At 37.2% G+C, this 23,781-nt stretch overlaps 2 protein-coding genes across 2 annotated transcripts; one reads left to right on the top strand and one right to left on the bottom strand.

The window, feature by feature from the left end:
- The first annotated feature begins 225 nt into the window (after nucleotides 1-225).
- Nucleotides 226-1,887, top strand: LOC127633822 (noggin-3). The gene has a single exon (XM_052113153.1). It carries the CDS (start codon nucleotides 681-683, stop codon nucleotides 1,353-1,355), a length of 675 nt encoding a protein of 224 aa, XP_051969113.1. The 5' UTR covers nucleotides 226-680; the 3' UTR covers nucleotides 1,356-1,887.
- Nucleotides 1,888-12,958: 11,071 nt separating this feature from the next.
- On the bottom strand, nucleotides 12,959-19,803 carry LOC127633886 (ectonucleotide pyrophosphatase/phosphodiesterase family member 7-like). Its single transcript, XM_052113261.1, has 6 exons — nucleotides 19,545-19,803; nucleotides 19,194-19,339; nucleotides 17,581-18,213; nucleotides 17,210-17,453; nucleotides 13,121-13,244; nucleotides 12,959-13,019 (listed from the first exon to the last, which is right to left on the bottom strand). Exons 1-6 carry the CDS (start codon nucleotides 19,789-19,791, stop codon nucleotides 12,959-12,961), a joined length of 1,455 nt encoding a protein of 484 aa, XP_051969221.1. The 5' UTR covers nucleotides 19,792-19,803.
- Nucleotides 19,804-23,781: the final 3,978 nt, after the last annotated feature.

Below are 23,781 nucleotides of genomic sequence, written 5' to 3'. Positions count from 1 at the left end.
GTTTTATTTTTCCAAGTTTCCAAGTCTTCCACCGCTGTCATGCATATTTTGACATGTCATTCGTGATTGCGCGTACCGGCAGAGGGCGATCATCGACAGACAGCTCTCTGGACCCCCTAATACCCCACCCACTTCTATACACCCCCTGTTCCAGCCCATCCAACCCCCTCCCTAAATAGAAGGACGTGTCGTAGAGCTCTGGCAACGGACCCACAATTGAGAATGTGTCTTTGGGTTGTATCGCGACCCGTGAGGTTAAATCAGACGAGCCAGGTGATTCTCAGTTCGGCGCGCATCACCAGAAACCATGCGGATACCCAGACATCAGGACTCCGGATTCAGATACGAGGAGCTGGGTATGCACACACACTCAAAGAGGAGACCGGGTCCGGTTGATGGTCAGATGTTGTCATGAGCACTTCTGCTGATGGGAACCTGTGCGTAAAAGCAGAACCTGGACCTCAGAGACGCGCGTCATGGCCATAAAGTTGATATTTATACTCGGATTACTTTCATTTTATTTACGTACGAAGTGATATTACGGATAGAGCCGTTTGAATTGAATGAACACTTTTTAGGGAGATCATTCGTGGACTCGCGCACTGGAGTTTGCGCGCTCGCGTCTCGCCAAGCACTCAAGCGCAAGGATTAATATAATACCTGCTATCCACAGCTGAAAGATGGATAACGTGCCACATTTTCTGGCTATATATGTACTAATTTTATCCCTCGGATTCAGGATAGAAGAAGGGATGTGCCAACATTACTACCTCCTCCGTCCCATTCCCAGTGACAGTCTGCCCATAGTGGAACTCAAGGAGGACCCAGATCCCGTGCTGGACCCAAAGGAGAGGGATCTGAATGAAACCGAACTCAGAGCAATACTGGGCAGTCACTTTGACCAGAACGTCATGTCCATCACTCTTCCCGAGGACAAATACGCAGGACAGGACGACCTGAACGAGTCAGAGATCATGAAACAGCGTCCCACCGGCACCATGCCCAAAGAAATCAAAGCCATGGAGTTTGAGATCCAGCATGGGAAGAAACATAAGCCCAGTAAGAAACTCAGAAGGAGACTTCAGCTGTGGCTGTGGTCCTATGCCTTCTGCCCGGTGGTGCATACATGGCAGGACCTGGGGAACAGATTCTGGCCCCGCTATGTGAAGGTTGGCAGCTGCTACAACAAAAGGTCTTGTTCAGTTCCAGAAGGGATGGTTTGCAAACCTGCCAAATCAACACATTTTACAGTTTTGAGGTGGAGGTGCATGCAAAGAAAGAGTGGGCTCAAATGTGCATGGATACCAGTTCAGTATCCCATTATATCAGAGTGCAAATGCTCATGCCCGAACTGAAATAAGCTACATGCTCATCTTCACATGCACTGTTCAGTGTAGGAATGTATATTTGATGTATATGTGTTGCCAATTTAGGTTACACTTTACATTGGTGTTCATGTTACTGTGTAATTACATAAAAAAGTACCGTGTGAAATGGATGAACTACATGTACTTTGTGTGTAATTATTTTGTGGAGCTGCTTGTATTACACATTCTTATTACAATCTAAATGAATTATAGTAAAATTTATAACATGGACACTGCAATGTAAAGTGGTACCAGATGATTTTGTAAAAAGAAAGGTCAGTATTTGCCTATAATAACCAGTGGCTACTGTAATTGTTGAGCATTATTTGGTTGTAATGTAACTTTATACATATTTATGTTGAAGATCATTTCATCAAAGTCAGTTTATTGAAGGAATTCCAAGCTTTTTCCATTATTCGGAAAAAAAAAACAAAACAAAAAACTTTATCTTTTTTACACCTCAGATGGGAGAATAGAGATTACAGTCTTGGTGTGCTGTAAATATAAGGGGAATGGAAAATAACTGCTCATATAAATTAAAAGAAACTTCTATTTATTCTTGATGTTCATGTAGTCAAAATGCATTTAAAATAAAACCACTAAAAATGGCATTGTTTTTGCTTATTTCACACTGTTACTGTACATATAGTGTTTCTGATGTTACACAGCTTGAGCCTCATGCAGAAAAATCCCCCAGTTGCTATTTATAAAGACTCAATACTGATGTGACACTAATGGAGGTGATATAATATTAATTTGACTTATGAAGTCAAGTCTGGACCGTAATGGACAATTGGTAATTCGTATTCCTCAGAGGGAGTGGATCAGTTACTTATTTTTTTTTTTTCCTCCGAGACGCCATTCCGTCCTTAGACAGTCTGAAGGGTCTTTGTAAAAGGATTAAAAGTTAAAGACCTTCATTTTCAGATTCTTTCATTTAATCTGTGTGGCGCCTGAAACACATGCTGGATGGATGATCACATGTAAAAACATTCTGTGTTCTGTCTGCTGCCTTAAGTCTATTGGCATGAAAAGAACAACTTGACCTAGCAAAGGAATGAAGATACTAAAGTTCCATTCTATATCTATATCCAGTCCAATATATTCCAATCTATATTGATTAAGTTTAAGCGCCTTATTTGACAAATGTCACATAGGATATGTCTTATTTTTTTTTATATTCATTCAAATGAAGGCGTTCTAAAGGCTATTTTTTAAAGATTGGACTGCGTTATTTTATTATAGAAAAGGAAAATAGAGTGACTTTTTGTAGCTCGCCGACTTACAGTAAGGCTGACATATTTTTAGAAGAGTTAGTAGCAAGCGCAACAGGGATCACACAAAGTTATGCATACATAAGCTACCACATAATAGTTAATACACAGCTTTCAAACCAAAATTAAACTTTCCCTCATGCCAAAAGAGTGACCCTGCTTGTATAATATGAAAAAGTCCCAGTCCCAAGGCTACACACACAGAAGTACTGCATAGGTTTTGATTAAATCCATTACACTGTCTGGAATAATTTGGTTTTGTACAGTAAGCAGGAGATTTTACCTGAAGGAATATTACATCTTAATATTACTTCCACTCAGCTCAACACTGAATAAAAGTAGTGCCCATTTCCTACAGCTTTTCAATGAAGATTATGGACCATCACTCTAATCTCCTTAACAAGAAGTATTAGATGCTTCTTTCTTTCTTTCTTTCTTTCTTTCTTTCTTTCTTTCTTTCTTTCTTTCTTTCTTTCTTTCTTTCTCATTGCAATGCATAATGCATTCTTTCACACAGTGATAACTGGGCAGGGCCATGCATGATTTTCAACACCAGCTTAATTTAACTCAATCTGCAACCTTCAAACTAAACACTCATAGATGCTCAGAATTATCCCATTTAATCACTCTTGGGGCATCACATCCCAAGAGATATAACTGGAAACTCATCTCACACAGTAACATGCCACCCAAGTTCTGGAGTCCATCCAGTATCACTAACAATCAGGTGTGAGGAGTAGTTGCCCCCTTACACTCTGCACCCTTCCCGTGATGAAAGCCAGTCTGGCCACCCAGGCACTCTCTCTAACCATGACAGAGCGGAAAAACCCCCAGTCACTAAACTTTCAGATAGTTTTTTTGCACAGACACTCCCTGGAAGAAAAATGATTCTGATTGGTCTAAACTTTGTTAGTGTTTCCTGGCGACTGGACCAAATTGCTGGCATGCAAATGATGGAGGTCACCCAAACCAAAGGAACATGGGGACATGAGTGAGTTTGTGAGCAACACAAATGGGCTGGATACTGCTTACTGAAAGAACTCCAATATCACTCTCAAATATATGTTTGACAGATTCTCACTCAATGATTCAATGACTCAAATTTTGGAATGGTTCATCTAAGATATAACCTCACTCTTTTACTGAGAAAAGTTTAAAGGAAAATTCCGGGTTCAATACAAGTTACTAAGCTCAATCAATTGTGGCATATTGGTTCAATACAAGTTACTAAGCTCAATCATTTGTGGCATATTGTTGATTCTCATAGAAAACATGTTTGGCCCACCATTCATTTATATATATATAAATGTTAATGGTCCATAAATGTTCAAATACTTCAAATGTATAGCCACAAGATGCAAACATTATACCTGTACATGTTAGCGTGATGTTAGTGTTATAAAATCAGTGTTCTACATGCGCTTACAGAAATGATGGCAATGTCTCGTCATGGTAACAAAGTTATAATATTGGAAATAACTTTACACAGATAAGGTTAATAAGGGATTTTACCACACTAAAATCATGTTATGTAACACAATGTTTACATCTTGTTGTTTTATCACTTTCACAATTTGGCAAAATTTCTGCTTAGTTGCAAATGAAATCCAAATAAAAACACTCTGCTCACAAATTATATTTATCTAATAAAATCTATCCATCCATCCATCCATCCATCCATCCATCCATCCATCCATCCATCCATCCATCCATCCACCACCCATCCACCCATCCACCCATCCACCCATCCATCCATCCACCCATCCATCCATCCATCCACCCATAGGCCTACAGATTTTTGTATTTGTATGATATGGAGTTTCTTGATGTATTTTTGTTCTTGCCATTAGCCTTTCCTATTTTACAGTTTTTTCAATCGCTTTCTCAATCGCATCCAGTCGCTCATGTTGGTCTGGTCAGAGATTTAGCAGACATTGCAATCATTCCATGTCATAGAAATTTCTGGAATCTATACGTATGACAGATTTTGATAATTGAATGGATCATTTTGCATGCGATGGCTCACACGATGAAAAATTGTTTAGAAGATGTGAAGAGTATGACAATTTTACTGAAAATTATCTCATCAGTTTTAATCAGCAAGACATGTGCATTTAGTTATTGTGCGAATTGTTGACAGTTGTACACATTCTTTTGCACACATGTGCCAAAACATGTGCAAATTGCTTAACTGAATGAGAAATTAAAATCTGGTGTGAACAAGAATTGTTCAGAGATTTGAACATATTGTTATGAAAAAAAGAATTCTCATTTGAGATTTGAGCCAAAGCGAAGAAAAACTGTAAAAGTTGGACCAAATGAGTCTGCAAAAATAAATAAATAAATAATAATAATAATAATAATAATAATAATAATAAAAAAATCCCCAATGAGCCTCCAAATGTGAAAACAAATTTAACTGTAAAATTCAGAAATTATGTTGTTTTCAACATTGGCAGTTAAATGTGTCACTTTACAGCCTCTAGTTGTTAACATTTCACATATTTTATGAGAGTGTGACACTCAAAACAACGTGGTGGTAAAAGTCTTTATTATAGCTTACATTTACAGTTCTGTGAATGATGTCAGGATAAGACATGTATCAACATAAGCCCGAGGCAAGTGTCTGTCACTCTACTGCTATAAGGGAATTCTGATCCTTTTCAATTCTGCTTTTATTTTCTTCTCTAAACCTCATGTGAATTGCATTCTATAGCAAGGTGTGTGTGTGTACTTTCCTTGGTTACACCTCAAGTGTGTCACCAGACCTCACACTTTTTGTTTGGTTTACATCTTTTTTCATATTTTAACTGGCATTTTTCCCCATTTAAAGAATGTTGGATTCAAGAAAATAAAACTATAGTAGAAACTCAAGGTAAGTTCAGGTAACTCGGGTCACTTTTTGACAGTCATTTGAATGTGAGATGTGAAGCGGACCATATTACCTGAATTCACCCTACATTGTGACCCATTTCTCTGTAAAGTTGGACACTCTTGCCAACAGTATGTACTGTATGCATTTTAAACAACATTGAGATTAGATGAGTTTGTATTTTTAATATTTCTTTGGGCTTCTCCATGGCCTTCATCTTCTTGGAGGCCAACACTAGTTTAGCGGGCATCTTGCATTCCCCACTACCCGTCCTGCAGGTTTGTGCACTTGTACTGTTATTCTCTTTGGTAAGGATATGTAAACATAAACAACTTTTTCTCAATTATCGATTTCCTTTTTTTTCTACCTTAATAGATGCTTTATTGTTCAGTAAAATTTTTTAAAATGAAAATATTTTTGTAATATGCTGTTGGCTTTGAAGTGGCTAGATGCAGTATGGACTTTGGTGTGCTCTTGAGGATGTTTTCATTGAAGAAAAGGTCAGTGTGATCTTAAATTCATACCAGAGATCCTAGCAATGGGATCAGGGGGATGATCACATCTTAGAAGTTAGGAGATCAGAGCTATAGTTGCAGACGTGTAGGGTCAAACTGACTTTGATGTGTAAGAAAGTCTGTACCAGATATGATTAAAGAATGTCTCCGTATTAAGGAGAGGGGAACGTTACTGCACAATCACCTGGACTTAAAGGAATATTCCGGGGTCAATACAAGTTGAGCTCAATTGACAGCATTTGTGGCATAAAGTAGATTACAACAAAAATGTATTTCGACTCGTCCTTCCCTTTCTTTATAAAAAGCAAAATCAAGGGTACAGTAAGACCCTTACAATGGAAGTTATTGGGGCCAAATTTGGGAGAGTTTTAAGGCAGAAATGTGAAGCTTATTATTTTATAAAAGCACGTAAAGGTACATTAATTCTTTTGTTAAAACATATGTATTATTTGAGCTGTAAAGGTGTTTAAATTGTCATTATTACAGTCATTTTAGGGTTTTAGGGTTTGTTGACAGCATTGTCAAAGCAACAAAGTTGTAAAATTGGCTATAAATTTACATAGAAAAGGCAAATAAGTGATTTTATCACACATAAATCATGTGAACACACTTATTGTTTATGTCTTATTTTTGAAAAAGTGAGTATTTTAACGATAAAAAAATTGGCCCCAATCACCTCCATTGTAAGTGCCTCACTGTCACCTAGAGTTTTGCTTTTTTAAAGAAAATGAGGGGGAAGTCAAAATATTTTTTTTTTGATAATCAATATTATACCACATTTGCTGTTAAATAAGCTTAACTTGTGTTGAACTCAGAATATTCCTCATAGTGACGAGAGAAAGAAAAACCCAAGTATCATGATACCTTTGAGAAAAAGACTAGATTGCAGGCAACGAAAACATAACATCTTTGATTGCAATGATATAACAATCACAATACCACCAAGGTACATTTTGGTAAGGTTTGTGAATAAAAAAAACCCCTGCAAACTTCAGATATTTGCAGCTATTGTTGTTGGCATGATTACAATAATCTACACTGAAACGGGCACAGAATGTCACTTCTTTCAATCTGGAAACTTACCTTGTGGATATTACATTTTAACTGAAGGCTGACAGACATAAATGCATAAAAACCTTCAGTCTGAGCTTGAGATCTCATAATTTCTTCCCCTCTCCAAAAGCACTATGCAAATCTGAGGGACGGCAAATACTTGACTCAACTGAGGTTTAATCAAACCGCAAGCTTCATCTCTCTTTTGTTCCTCCTGGCTTTTTTTCCTTAAGAAATTGGCAGTGTAGCCCTATAATTTACCCCAATAGCCAAGCCACTGTGGGCTCCATGCCATCGTTCCACCCATTACAGTCTATATTGTAAAGAATGGGCTTATTCCCATAGCAAAGCCAGGATCACTTCTTCTGTATTCATAACACTTCAAACAAACATTTTAATCCTTTATTGAAATACAAATCTCTGTGCACGCAGCTGCCACCCGTTTGCTTCATTCTCAATATTTTGTGAGGTGAGACTGTACGGTTTGAGCTAGATCATGTTCCTCCATTCTAATTTCATGGTGATCTCGTCATGCATGACTGCAGCAGCAGATATTCACTGAAGATTAGATGAATGTGCAGAGATTAAATTTGTAATGAGGTGGAACAGATCACCTTCAGTCCATGTGGAAACAATATTTTGTTTGTTTTCGAGCTTATTAACATCATGGAACTTCATCAAGAAATTTGCCACTGAGCCACAAGGGACATCTGTAGCAAATTGAATGTCTGTGGCCATTGAAAAGCCCAAATCTCAGCCTTTTGCCTTTCCCTGTCCAGATCAATTATTCAGATAATTTAAGAGCTGGATTGAGAGGTGTTTTGGATGGCGGCACTGACAAGGCTGAAGTAGGAACTGTTTGTCCTGCACTGATCCTCCACGCAAAAGCTAGATCCATCACGTAACGGCCTGTTGCTGTTTTAGGGAGGTTGGACTGGTGTTGAAAGTATTGGCAAAGCTGATCCATAATAAATGCACCCAGCAGACACTGGCGCCACTCTTGTGTGTGCCTCTGCATACGAGCATTGGTTTGTGTGTATATGTATGTGTGCTCGGTGAGTTTGCGAGACAGCATGTGAGTGCATGTTTTTGTGTCTGTATATATAATGGAATCATAGTTTGTAGTTCCTCATGAATGATATAGCTCACTATTTATTTCCAATGCAGGCACAGGACTGATATATTATGGATCATAGCCTTTCTTTACATGGGATGAAGTGTAACTGAAGATGTGAGCAATAGTAAAGAATACTGGCATCAAGTGTCTGTGCTATGTGTTTTCCAAAGTAAATGAATGATGTTTTAAATGGATGGGATGGTAGGAGAATTGCTAATCCAATTTTCTAAACAAATTAATATTTTATCATTTTTCTTGTCTTTCACTACCAAGCCAAACATGTACGGTTTATTCAAGCGTTAAAGAATATGAAGCACCAAGTAGGCCTGATTTTTGTTACACTTCATCAGCCAATCATATCACACAATTTAATGTTACATTATTACATTACATTTTTAATGGATGAAGATATGAATATTACTCTTTCATGTGACATTTTAACATTAACATACATTTTCCTATGAGTTTTTATTAAAACTGTATTTCATATATATATAGGTCATAATATAGGATTTGTGCAACTGTGATACATTGAGAGATTATCAATGTCATTGTACCATGGGACATGAAGACATCTCCAGCATCTATTGTGGCCTGCTAAACGGATACACGTAGGCTCTCTGTATGCCAAGCACGATGCGCCCCCTAGTGGTTCATTTGGTAACATGCAGTAGAGAAAATAATTCAATCAGCGTTACTACTCAATCAGCTATTCTGCTCTAGTTATTATCATAGTCTTTAATATTTAGCCTTCTATGAATCAATAAGTATTTATTTGAATATTTTTATATGCACTTCTAGAAAAGAAAAAAATAAATAGGGGAAAATAGGGAAAAAAACAACAATGCTGAAAAAACATGTAGGCCTACTCAATTGGCTTTATTCCATTTGTTAAAGAGCAACCTAGCCTTTCTCAGGTATTGCTTTAAATTTTTTCTCTATAATACTACACAAAAATGTCCCTACTGTCTGACAGATATCACTTAAATAGGTGTCCTGAGAATTGTTTTGTGTGATAGGGATACAAGTTTGAAAACAGTAATTATTGTGGTAATTCCATTTGTTGAAGCTAGTGGTGCAGCCACCACCATTGTGTCCTTGAGCTAGGCTTTTAACTGCAGGTTGCTCCGGGGGGATTGACCCTGTAATAAGTGCACTGTAAGTCGCTTTGGATAAAAGCGTCTGCCAAATGCATAAATGTAAATGTAAAACAGTTCGTTATCAAAACAGTTTGTTTCCAGCCAACATAGCAACATTGACTCAACCAGTGTGTACGTTTGGCAATTAGCATATGACTCATTCTTCTCTGTTTGCATATGCATACGTGAGAATCCATATTCTGATTTTCATTAGGCCTTTGAACAATTGTGATGTAACATAGAGGGATGTCAATTGTTTTCACTTTGTAAAAAAAAGTAACTTGTGTATTGGTGCCATATTACATACCTCACTGCTCACAGAAATACATAAAACCAAGCTATAGATGATAAATTGCTGCTTATGTGTTCGGCAGCTCAACTGCTTTGTTAAAACGATTCTGAAGCGTCTATCCATCATAGTACAAATGACAGATTTATGGCCTTACTGTTGTGACCATTTCCCCCTTTACATACTGTAGATATTACCTCCTAAATCTTGCAGCTAGACTTATTCAACCTGGCAAGCATGAAAGCATGAGGCAAGCATTGGAGGAGAGACCTGCACCCACACGCTGGCACGGGAAAAGCTATCATGGATTAACGCCTTGTTTCAACTCAATGGAATGCCTCATCAGAACTGCTTGGGCAGGACTGCAGAATCAGGCTCTAGGCTTAGAGAGTGAGGATATGGAGGTGTTGAGTCACCATGGCGGTGCTGAAGAAGAAAGCATGGTGCACTCTCTGTACAGTGACACCTCATTGACAGGTCTGTCAGAGAGGTGTGCTGGTGTCCGGAGCCAGGCAGCCGTACCACAGAGCTTGTCAGCCAGACGCTCCGAGTAAATCTGTCGTCGCAAGGCCCTACGAGGTCTCAGCAGTGTGTGAGGCAACACGGTTCTTGTCCACCTTCGCCAGACAAGGTTGTTGTAAGACATGGCACTTGACCAAGATCACCAGTTCATCTTTTTCAGTATTTGTGAATTAGATTAAATGTTTTCAGTCCACATCCAATGGGAGCTGCAGAGGTTTTATTAGGTACACCAGACTAAAAAGCAGACTGTATTTGAAATTCAATATGAAGAAATGAATATAAAAGAGAACTATTTTGGCATAATATGGAGAATTGACATGAAATGCTTTGGTAAAGCTGTCCTGTGGTGTGACATGCTATGTCTATCTAAATGCTATGCTATCTGTCTTATCTAAAACTATTTTTAAAAGCATTTAATTAATTAATTGAAAGACTACATACTGTAGAATACTCTACAAAATATTTTGTCACAGCGCATGACCATTTAAAATTAATTAGTGAAGGCAAACATGTGATAAAATTTTTGACAAAACTTGGTGACAAGGTGCAGGACCTATGATGTACACATTCCCCTATACATTCATATAAATTCTAAGCTAAAATCTTGATGATGATCTAAAATATTCTGTCCATTCAGAGAAATAAAGGCGGCACAGTTTGAAACAATTCACTATGGCAAACATAGCGCTGCAAAAATAGTCCACGAGATAATCTTGACACTCCGTTCTACATTCCCCACATAAAGCCAAGCTCGAAAGAACAAATAAGGCACGTTTGTTAAGCTGCAGACGTAAACATACTTGTTTCCTGGCTCAACTGCTCTTCTCAACAATGAACATCACAGCCATGCTCATAGTCAGAGGAAGAGGGAGAAAATCCACTCAGAAAAATGTGGCTGTTTGACATGTGCTCTCACAGCTAATAATGGATGAGAGCAGAGCATATTAGTGTGGCCCAGTTAGGCAATGACATGTTGTGATAGAATTAAAGTGCTTCTCTCCTATACAGGTCTTCACAGGGAAATTCCCATGACACTGGCCTACATGACAGTCATAAGTTCTCAAGCAGTTAACACAAGTCTCCTATCTGCCAGTACTCACAAATCCAAAATGATCCAATGTTTTAAAATCACAACAAACCAGGTGAAGTCTAAAGGGATAAATGTCCATATTGTGGTGAATCTCTTCAAGAGGCCCAGGTCACATTTTACCCTGTTCACATTTACACCATTCATATATGTGTGTGTGTGTGTGTGTGTGCGTGTAATAAAATATATAATAAAATACATATTTCATTAATAAGTTCTGTTATGACCATTAGGATCATTTTGCCTTTTAATATAGAATTTTTCTTCTCTGTATTATGCAAAATACAGAATCTTATGCTCTTTACTATCATATTCAGTATGTTAGTAGTAGTTCAGCACCATGGTAGCATTTGATTAACTTCCTTTGATTAAAAATAAACTCTTTTTAATTAAAACTACAGTAATAAGAATCATTAATATAAAATAATGAGAAGTACAAAACCATAGGCATTAATTGTCCTGAAAATAATGTCAAAATGCACAAAAAAATAAAAAAAGTGCTAATAGTAGATTATGTTTTCTTTATGTAAAATGTGGTTCCTTTTTTCTCTTGTGTGACATGGAGATTTCTTGGTTTTGTGAGATTCACCCATAGACAGACTACTGCAAAAATACTAAATGGATGCTTGTGTGTCAATATGTAATGAGATCAGTGTCTCAGTGTTTGCTGAACACTAAAAACACTTTTGGAAGGAATAATATTTAAATGCCCTGCTTGCAAGAGCATGGATGAACGCTCTAGACAGTCTGTGTCTGAGTCTGTGTCCTGCAACAGTAGTAGAGAGAGATATATAGAAAGAGAGACAGGGAGAAAGAGAAATGTTATTGCGCTGGAAGATGGATGGGAGTCTGGCGCGCGTGCCAGGGGGAGACTCCACATTTTCAGACTGGCTCTGCTCTGGCGTGTGCTCCGAGAGTGTGTTCGTGTATGTGTGAATGTGTTTGGAGGGGGCTATACTACAGCACACTGTTCAAACTGTTTATGCATACCAGTCTGCTCTGAGTGCCTCTTTGTCATGAGCTGTTTACTTAAACTTATTTTGGGAAAATTCCACATGACTGGACAGGATTTCACCATAAATCATTGAATCTGCAGCTTTGTGTAATGATAACTTCTGTCAGTCATTCAGTCCTCATAAGCTCCTTTTCTTCTTGCTGTTTTTCCACAGACCCGAGTGACATTGTGCAGCCTATTGTGTGTCTGACTAAAGGTAAATGTGTGCCTCATGAATTAAGTCTCAAGAATTAAGTGAATAATTTATGATTGCATTCATTTAGCTAATGGGATGAAAGGTGGTAATGATTCTAGGGGCCCACAGGTCCAGGGCATCCACAACCAATTTTAAACTGTATTGTTTAATACAAAAGGGTCCCGGACCAATATACAGTCAGGGGCCCAGAATTTCTTGCTATGGCCCTGTTTACAGTCAACATTTACTTACATGGAGTTGATTCACAGTAACAATTAGTTTAAGAATACTCTCAATTTCCACTAGGTGGCATCGTTATTTAAAAAACAAACAAACACCCACCTCTTATAATAGTGTCAAACAACATCTAACTTAGTAAATAGAGTAGGAATATGTCAATTAATTTGTACATTTACAGTATAATAAGTCTATACATCAGTCAGTGTTTTGCATATTAATCAACATAAGGCAGTAGAACATTATGTAATATAGTATTAATTTACAAGTATTTGAAGCATAATTGATGGCCCCTCTTAGAATGTCGTTTGCTTGGAGTCGGCTTTCATCTCATCCTTATATTCCATGTCTTCCGCTCTGTTGAATAGTGAAGGTAAAGAAATGCATCAGATTTTCAAAAACAGAGAGGAACTGTCCTGAAAATAACAATGGGACAAAATGTAACAATGTGTTTTTACCTCGAATTCAATCTGTATCTTTTGTATACATTGTAGGATGTTAAAACCACAAATGCAAGCAATAAAAATCCAGTCACAGCAGCCAGACCAATGAACACATTCTGAAGAATCGACTCTGGAGCATCTAAAAGAATAACAGCACACACGTTATGAACAAGATTAAAGGAATATTCAGGGTTCAATACAAGTTAAGCTCAATCAACCGCATTAATGGCATGATGTTGATTACCACAAAAAATAACTGCGATGTGTCCTTTCTTTCAAAAATCATAGTTGTACTGATGCACTTACAATACAAGTGAATGGGGTCGATTTTTGGAGGGTTTAAATGCAGAAATGTGAAATCAATAATTTTATAATAGCATGACTTCTTCTGGTAAATCTTGTGTATTATTTGAGCTGTTAAGTTGTTTAAATTGACATTTTTATGGTACTTTTTGAGTTTTAGAGTGTTGTCATGGCTACGAATTTAGAAAATTGAATAAACAGTAACTACACAGAAAAATGTATGCAATGTTATCACACTTAAATCATGTTAACACCATATTGTTTATTTATTGTGGCTATACTTTTCAAACTGAGTATTTTAATAGTTACGAATTAGCCCATTTCACTTCTACTGTAAGTGCCTCACTGTAACAGATTTTTGCTTTTTTTTTTTTTTTTTTAAAGAAAAGGAGGGACAAGTCGAAATAGCCTACATTTGTGTGGTAATTAACATTGTCACATAAATGCTGTCCGCTGAACTTGAATTGAACCTGGAATTAGTGTTGCCAACCATCCCATATAATACAGAATCATTCAATTTATAAGGGAACAAATTGTGTTCCGTACGCAATCCATACAGGATGCTGTTTGTCCTGTATTTTAGCACCTCACACCCAAACTGCTGAGAACGTTTCACAAACTGAGAGAAATAGACCTAAAACACAACTTTCGAGATATACACAGGACACCACAACAGGGGAAAGGTCAATGACAATCAGTGCACGTTTAATATCGTGTTTTCTGTCAGAAGCAGGAGAATTTTATCAAGCGTATATAGCATTTAAGTGTTTGATAATTGTTTCTCACCATTGTGATTCCAAAACACCAGTAATCGCACCTATTCATGACATGACTTTACATTGCATTTCATATGATAGATGTTCTGGTATATATCACAGTGAGAAAAACTGCAATTTTAGTACAAAATGTACATAAGTACAGCACAGGTTTAGTTATAATGCTTGATGTGATTTTCTAACACTTCCCTTGTAATAAACACTATTTAATTTCAAAACAAACAACAATGTAATTCAAGGAGAAATACACAATTTTCTTGTTTTCTCTCCCATATTATGCAGATCCATTATAACGAATGGCAATTTTAAACAAGACTAAGACTTGTGCAAAGACAGTGAATGTGGAAGGCCAAATTATTATTATTTGTTTGGTATATATACAACTTTTACACATTAGTCTTATACCTTCTGCAAACTGATAACCCCAATTTTAAATGGAAAGCCGGTTTGTTGAGCTTTATAAATGGAACAGGCTTAAGCCTAATTATGGGGAAGAAAAAACTTGACAGAAATATATTTTCTTTCTCCACTGATTGCAGCTTCGTTCTTTTTGGAAAGAAGTAGTGTTTATTAAAAGTCAAGATTTATATAAATTTGGTGCTCCTTGGACATTGTATTGAAGCGATTTTATTTTTTAACGCATTGGTTCACAAAGAACACATTTTTGCCTCCATCTGTGCTGTTTTTCAATTGTTTTCTTATGTAAACAAGCTCTACTATTGTGCTTCATCTCATAAAGGAGCCCCACTGACATAAATGTCCAGTATTAGAACTGGAATGTCCTGTATTTGGCTGGTAGAGAGTTGGCAATATTCCTTTAATTTGGTTGATGACCTGAAAATTACAATATGTAATTTTGTGATAAGATGATTTCAGTTAGTTAAAATGTTAATGTAATGAGAGCTAGGGATTAAAGAGTTGCACCTGCAACACTGCACTTGCGCAAAGCTTTTTATCCAATCGCTTTGATAGCATTGTTTGTTTGACTGATGTAGTTTGTAACCTTTGATTACCTTACAACCTTACATAAAGTCTTATCAAGACACCTTATCAAGATGCCACAAGTTATCTTAAACTCTCAAGGTTCACTTGATGGCAACACTGAGATTGTGTTTGATGCTATGAAGTAATTAATTATTGGCACTGTCAATATAAATAATATAATTCACCCCAGCATAACAACTCACTGAATGTAATAAAATGTCATAAATCACAGAAGAGGCAAAATAGATAGTTCACCCCAAAATGTAATGTTAGCCTATTCACTTTCATGTTTGGAAAAAGATGCAATGAAAGGTGACTGAGGATAACATTCTGCTTTTGTGTTCCACGGATGAAAGAAAGTTTTACAGGTTTGGAATGACATGAAGCTGAGTAAATGATGAGAGAAGGTGAACTTAATACCTTTATTGTTTATCTCTCAACAAATAATTTTTGTTCCTGACAGTGAAAAATAACCTGAATTTACACTACAGTGCCAAAGTCTTAAGCACATAAAATTTTTTACAAAAACATTTGTCATGTAATAGTTATTTTATATATTCTGCTTAAGTGTATCAATAGGAAATATACATTTTAGGCTATTTCTACATTAATTCAGATACATTTGAAAACTGCGTTTAAATTTTTTCGAAACGCTCTCCATCGACACTATCGTTTTCAAGTTGCTAGTCCACACTGAAACATATAAAAATGCTTACATCCCCTTACTGCGCATGCAAAAAAATCGCCCTTGCAAGTATGGCCTGAAATGCAACTGTCCTCATGTTCCATCTTAACATTTATCTTTAACAATGCTATCAAATTGAATATCAGGCACAACAGTGCCACTATAACATGGGCCGCCATCTTGATTGTTTTGGATGAATGGATCACATGACTGCGTTACATGACAACAAATACATCATTGTTTTCAGATATATCTGTTTTCCCAGGCCACACTACAACGTGAAGACGGTGTTTTCAAATTTATCCACTTGGGTTTTAACAAGTGGGAGTTTTCAAAAAGCTCAGTTTTCGCAGACAAAAACACAGTCTCAGTGTGGACGGAAGGCCAATACATAGAGAAAAATATTCATTTTCAAATGAAAACATATTAGTGAGGACATGGGCTTTGATTTTTTATTTTATTCCCTTTTCTCCCAATTTGGAATACCCAATTCCCACTACTTAGTAGGTCCTCGTGGTGGTGTGGTTACTCACCTCAATCCGGGTGGTGGAGGACAAGTCTCAGTTGCCTCCACTTCTGAGACTGTCAATCCACGTATCTTACCACGTGGCTCATTGTGCAGGACACCGTGGAGAATCCGCACGTGGAGGCTCATGCTACTCTGCGCAATCCACGCGCAACTTACCACGTGCCCCACTGAGATGGAGAACCACTAATCGCGACCATGAGGAGGTTACCCCATGTGACTCTACCCTCCCTAGCAATCGGGCCAATTTGGTTGCTTACGAGACCTGGCTGGAGTCACTACCCACCAACTGGATTTGAACTTGCAACTCCAGGGGTGGTAGTCAGTGTCAATACTCGCTGAGCTTCCCAGGCCCCTGGCTTTGATTTTAACATTCACTTTGCGTGTAGAACTGAATAGAAGAAGAAGAAGGAGCCCTACAACAGATGGTGTGGCCCCCACAAAGCCTCATTGAGTCAGCCTGGTATATTATAAAGAGGACGAAGCAATAGAGGCAGCCCAAATAGCAGCCCAATCTGTGGCAAGTTCTCAAAGAAGGTTGGAGCATCCTAACTGCCAATAACTAAGGAAAACTTGGTCAAGGTGGACCTAGGAGAATTGGTGCTGTTTTGAAAACAAAGGTTGCCACACCAAATATTGATTTAGCTTTTTATAAAGTTTACTGGACTTTGTATGATGTTAATTGATAAATGAAAACTCTTTTTGCTATTATTTTTAAAGACATCCTCACTATGCAACATTTTTCACAAGTGCCTATAACTTTTCACAGTTCTGTATGTGTACACGATTTGTAAACACTTTTGAAAGTTTTTTCTTTCTTGTTAACTTACCACTAGAGTCACATGCCTCTCCATTAGAGATCAGCATGTGTCGGGTGTTGTCCAGTGACCCGTCGTTGATTTCTGGTTTTATCCCCAGCAAGTGGCACATTAGAGGGTACACGTTGACAGTCTCAAATGGCCCAACCAGCAAGTTATAGTGGAAATCTGGTCCCACTGCCCTGAAGAAAGGCTTCATGTCCATGTCCTCATTGTCATAGCCATGTTCCCCTTTATTGGTCTGGAACGTGTAGAACTGGAAGCAGATTTAGAACATAGAAATTTAGAAGTAATTAAATTTACCATAAAGTTGTCCATGAATATTTACTCTGTCCATTATAGGAGTGATATACTGTATATACATTTTACCCATAAATGCTCACCCCATTGATGACATATCCTGGGTCTGCATAGAGAATGATGGGTAGGATGCGTGGATGGTTTGCATAATGAAGTCGAGCAGGCATGTCGTCTTTCTTGTAAACTTGAAGATTAGGATGACCTCCTTTCAAGGCTCTGTAAACCTTGTCAAGCATCCCATCTTTGGGCAACAACATCCCAGAGGGTCCATAGTCCAACAGATGGAATTTCAGATCGCTCAAGGAGAAACCTGGGATATTGTTAAGAATAATCTCATTTACCTTCTCTCGTTCAAAAACCGTGGACATTCCATGGTCAGCTGTAATTATAATATTCAGTTGGTCACTGAGTCCATATTTCTCTGCAGTTTCTCTAATGTAGCCCACGGTTCGGTCCACTTTTTTGACCGCTTCACGTCTCTCAGGTGAATCAGGCCCATACTTATGCCCTGTCCCATCAGGTTCACCGAAATACAAAGTAACAAAGTCTAAGTTTTGTTCTTTAAACCACACCCCCATCACTTTGTCCACATCTTCCCTCCATACTGTCTCATTGCTGTAGTCATAAAAACTTGGTTCCACCTGCCTCACTTGGACTGTTTCTTTTTGGTAGGTGGCAGCAGTGCCAGGGAAGTGGAGGGATCCTGTTTTCAGACCCTAAGAAATGCCAAATAAATCCATTTAATGAGTCTGTAATTAAAATGTTTGTACCAGTTAATTTTTCTGTAATGTCAATTGTTTAATGTATAATTTAGAATAATTTATTAGGGCAGTGTAATGTTATTAACAATACTGAAAAGACCAGCATAACAGTTCTCTAGCAGACATTGTGTTTTTGATTCTGATCGCCGGCACTGGGGTGTGCCACAAGGCTGCCTACCAGCAAAACATTCTTGGTTAACCAAATTAACCTGGAAAATCATACTGGTCAATCAGCTTCACCAAATAACCCAGTTTTTGCTGCTTGAATAGCATGTCCACAAGCTAGACCTTCACCAAATCAGCATTAAATTCATGCTTAAAAGGATAGTTCAGTCAATAATGAATATTATGTCATCATTTCCTCATCCTCATGTTGATTCATTTTCAATCATTTTGAATTTGTTTCTTCAATGAAACACAAAATGTGATGTTAGGAAGAATGTTTGTCTCAGTAATCATTTTCATTGTATGGAACAAGATGCATTGAATGTGAATGGTGACTGAATACTAACATATTGCCTAACATTTCCTTCTGTGCATGGAACATGTGAGTGAGTAAAAAAATGACAGAATTTTTTCATTGTTGGTGAAATGTCCCTATAAACTTTCAGCAAGATAATGTCAATTTCCAACTTAGCAATGTCACTTTTTTAAAAAATTTTTTTATTTTTTTTCCTTCTGAAGCCATTGTTTCAAGCTTTCCATGGCCTAGGGTTCAAGATGGTTAACCAAATTAACCAGGAAAATCATACTGGTCAATCAACTTCACCAAATAACCCAGTTTTTGCTGCTTGATGTAGTATATACATACTATTTATACATATTGCTATTTGCACTTCTGGTTAGATGCTAACTGCATTTCAACGGCTCTGTACTTGTATTTTGCACAATGACAATAAAGTTGAATCTAATCTAAAAAAAAGAAAAAGATGTACCTGTCTTTGAGCCGTAATCCAGATGGGTAGACTACCATTATCCCAGTAGTCATCCACAAACTGTGTCATGTAGTACTGTTTTTTCTCCTGTGTCGTGGTGTTGAACCATATGTTATGAATAACACCATGATTCTCAATGTACCTTCCTGGAAAAAACATCAGCTTTTTCAGTGTCACTGACTCCATAAGTAATCTTATCCAGTACATACTGATACTGTACAAGCTCAGAACAATGCTATCCATTGTCCAGTATATTAATATCAGATGCAGTGGCTCCCATAAGTTGTTGGACACTCAAAAATGTTTGAAAGTCTTTGCAGAAGATAACAGGTAATTAAAGATTTTCCTTACCAGATAACAGGGTAAAGTGTGTAGGACTGGTGATGGTCAGGTAAGGTGGTGTGACATATTCTGCCTTGACTCCTTCTTTAGCCATTTTGTCTAGATTTGGGGTGTCCACATCTCGGTCGTAGTCCCACCTGAACCCATCAAAGCTGATCAATAGCAGTTTATTTCTACCTGTGGTGCAGCGATCTCTGGTCGGGGCTGAGATAGCCATAGGGAATATAAGCAGCCATAGACCCAGTACAAATAACATGACTGGGATTCCACTAAACAATCTTGCTTTTCGTCTAATAGTCATTTCTGGACTAACAGCCTCAGCTCTCGATTGATTCTTTTGTCTTTGTCCTTTGCAATGTTTCTGCACATTTAAGTTCACAATATCATTAAGGTTTATGGGGATAGTTTACATGCTTGTGTTATCTTACGTTATCTTGTTGCCTTATCAGAAGTTATAGGGCAACAGCAAATTCTCAGCTCTTTTCCTTCATGTTGATCAATCATGCAGTCTAGATCTTGAACCACCAGGCCAGGTTTGCACCTATTTAGTGAGACAGCTCATATTACATAACCACACAAAAGAAATGCATGTTCCTTAGGGACAAAAGGCATTTTCATTGTGTGTAACAGAATATTATGCATGTCTTTGGAGGATTACATTTGGAAATGAAACACATTTGAAAAATGTGTGTCTGAAAAGGAATTTAGATGTCATGAACATGTTTATGTATTTGGGAGATATGTTTTAGGAGATCAGATAAATCAGTTTTTTCTTTCCTTACTTTGAAAATATAAATGCTGCATTGGGCACATTCAATACTTTATTCACTGCAATTACAGGAAGTCCAGAAGAGGGCAACATTTACTAGTGGTTTAAAAAATATTGTAGTCCAGGTTTCTTGCTCTTATTTTTGCCACTAAAGAGGACATTTTTGACAACATTTGCTTAAATTTAGTAACTTAGAAAAAGTAGATTTGGGGGAAAAAATTGTTATGAAGACGAAGTAAAATGAAGACGATGTAAAATGAAGACGAAATAGGTAAGATTCTGCACTAATAATAAAAAAAAGGCAATTCGTTGACATTGACTCATTTGTCTATTGAAGGACACAAGTTGCTCTTTGGAACATCCTCAAATTAAGTTTTAAACAACTTCTAGAGTCCAGGCCAGCTCAAATGCATGCTATAATTTAAGCAAAAGTGGTATATGAAATTCTGAAATTCATGTACATTTTCAATCTTTTACCCAAATTGTTAACACTGATGCAATATTATGTATTGATGAATTATAAAAGATGCGATATAGATGCATTTTGGGTGGTGGACTGGACTATTTTGCTGCCCACTGTATATCCCAATTCCATTTATGATAATGAGATAATGCTTTTAACATGGCTTGAATTAATAAATAACCTTTTATTCAGTGACAATGGTACAGGAATGGTACTTCTTGCATTCCTATTCCATTTACCTGTTTCGTTCATTTATTGAGAAAATTGTCGACTCCCAAAAGTGATGCACTCTTCATCTTGTAACTCCCTTTTGAGAGCTTTTTTCTGTTTTCTTGGTGATGTGGACTTGGTAATCAGATTGAGGAGTAAAGTTGGTTGAGCTTGCTTTGATTTCATAAATATTTGCTCAAATTTTGGCCTCTTATATCACACATGAACATCTACAAAATTGTTTACGCTGACGATTTAGCTTCAGCTTCAGACGCTTCATACCAATCCTGTTCCCATTCATCCCACAGCCATCAGATGTAGCCCAGAACACCTATACAAGATGCTTTACATATCATTGTTTGTCATACACAACCTCTTACTCAGTGTGTAGCTTTCTGGCTTTCAATTACTGAAGCTCACTTGCTTGCTTTATGTTGTCGGCTGGCACATGACCCTCCAGAGGTACACAGTTTGAAATTTGCAACTTTGCTCATGGGAACTATCAATGCTTTTTTTGGAACCACAGTAATGCATATCCAAGCAAGGGCAAAGAGAGCCCCCCCTCCACATCTAGGTTGTAGTTCCAACATAACCATCAAGGCTGATCAATAGCAGTTTGTTTCTACCCGTGGTGCAGCGATCTCTGGTCGGGACTGAAAGAACTGCAAGGAATATGAGTAGAAAAAGACTCTGTTCCAATAACATGACTGGTATAAACTTGATATTAAATGCCAATGTTTCACTTTATATTATAAGTAAAAGAGCTGAGTAATTGCTGTTTCCTTATAACTTCTGATAAGGCCACTGATAAGATAGCTCAAGCAAGTAATCTATCTCATAAACCACAATGATAATGTGAACTTAAAGGGATAGTTCACCAAAAAAATGACAATTCTGCCATCATTTACTCACCTTCATTGACTTTCTTCTCTGGAACACAAATGGAGAAAAAACCATCAGGCAAAAGCAGGATTGTTAGATGAAAACTGAATCTGTTTAAAAAAAATAAATACAAATAATAATAATAATAATAATTCAGTGTTGTGTAAGCCAGTAGCCTAATAACACTCTCATTCGCTAATTGAGTTGTGTGTTTACATTCGTTAAGAAACAATGCTTCAAATTGACCAAGTGTGTGTAAGATTCAAAGGGGCTGGGGAAAAGGAGAAAGTCAGTGTCAGGTACAGTAGGTTGGAAGTCCTGTGATCCTAGAAACCCTCCAGCTGCCGACTCATTTCTAGTCAGTACTGCAGACAATTTAGGCTTTAACAATAAGGCTTCTGTAACACTGGACCTCTTTTAGTAAGACATCTTATATTACATACATAACTACTCAAATAAGATATACATGGTCCTTGAGGACAAAGGGATTTACATTGTTTGTGATGCAATATTTATTCATGACTTTAAATATTAGATCTTGAAATGATGCACATTTGAAAATATTTGTGAAAACTATGTGGCCCAGAGGAGTGTATAGGCCTAGGTTATAAATATGTTATTGCATTTGAGGGATGTTTTTTACGAGATTAGATAGGGTTGTACCTCCATACCTTGAGAATGATGGCGCATTCAATACTTCAATACAGGAAGTCCAGCAGAGGGCAATATTTACTAAAGATTTGTTTTTAATGTGCTGCTTATTCCAATCCTATTTACATTAAAGATATCATGCCTCTGACGTTCTAGTTTTTTTTTTTTTTTTTTTTTTATAATAATTTGTTCCCCGACAATGTTGCATTCCTGTACCCTATACTGGAAACTGTTTATTTAGTTAAAATGATTAACCATCAAATGGAAATTTTGTCATCATTTACTCACCCTCATATTATTGTACACCATACCTGTATTTCTTTTCAATTGCGCAAAAAAGTAGATATTAGACAGAATATTAAGCCTCAGTCATCATTTACTTTAATTTTATAGAAAAACGACGCATATTAAAATGACCGAATTTTCATTTTTGGGTGATCTGAACTATTCATTTTAAAGCTGAAGTATGCTCGTCTGCTGTGGTTCGAACTGTCAAATAGTACCACCCCTCCACTCACACCATTGGTTGATTAAAGTTGTTGGGACGGGTCTAAGTGGGTCACTCTAAACAAACTGGACTTTAATTTTATAGTGCCACAGAAACAAAGCGTTTACAGTTTTCGAGAAAATGAACCTTTGAATTACTTTTAGTTGTTTTATTCATATTAGCTTGCTTTGATTTGATACATTCTTGCATTGTGTTGTACCTCTTATGCTTATGTTGCTATATATGCATAAATCACCCATTTACATTTTTTTTACTAATATTAAAAATATTCATAAACTCTCAGCTTGTAAGTTTCAATTGCAATCTCTTTATTCCCTCCATATTTCAATCCTGCTCCCAATTAGTGATATTAAGCAGAGCTGTAAAACTCTACATTTACACCCACCCACCAGATCCTACAAGATTCTCTTCATATCATTGTTTGACACATATTGTACAACCTCTTTCTTTCCATCAGTGTGTGTTATTGGTAATTTCATGGTCTTGACCCAGGCTTTCAATAACTATAGCACACTTGCTTGTTCTAGATTACGATCTCTATTTGACACACCTTCATGACCACAAAACTCATCTCATTTCATAATGCATAATCTCATTGACAATGCACTACCCCAGCCCCCACCTACTGTACCTACTTACTAGGTTAAAGTCAAACGCAAGCTGTTTGAGGGCATGGTAATTTATTATGATGCCAATTGGGGGAAAAATGCACCATGTCCTTTATATTAGGAGTCTGTACAGTAACAGAAGTCCATCGCAGATT

Source organism: Xyrauchen texanus, chromosome 40, assembly GCF_025860055.1.
Source record: "Xyrauchen texanus isolate HMW12.3.18 chromosome 40, RBS_HiC_50CHRs, whole genome shotgun sequence".
Taxonomy (NCBI): domain Eukaryota; kingdom Metazoa; phylum Chordata; class Actinopteri; order Cypriniformes; family Catostomidae; genus Xyrauchen; species Xyrauchen texanus.
This window is presented reverse-complemented; position numbering and strand designations above follow the sequence as displayed.

Coding starts and splice junctions, on each gene's coding strand:
- LOC127633822 (XM_052113153.1), top strand. CDS start 681: ATGGATAACGTGCCACATTTTCTGGCTATATATGTACTAATTTTATCC.
- LOC127633886 (XM_052113261.1), bottom strand. CDS start 19,791: ATGTTATTTGTACTGGGTCTATGGCTGCTTATATTCCCTATGGCTATC. Junction 19,340..19,544: donor ACACTTTACCCTGTTATCTG/GTAAGGAAAATC, acceptor TGTTTTTTCCAG/GAAGGTACATTGAGAATCAT. Junction 13,020..13,120: donor AGATACAGATTGAATTCGAG/GTAAAAACACAT, acceptor ACTATTCAACAG/AGCGGAAGACATGGAATATA.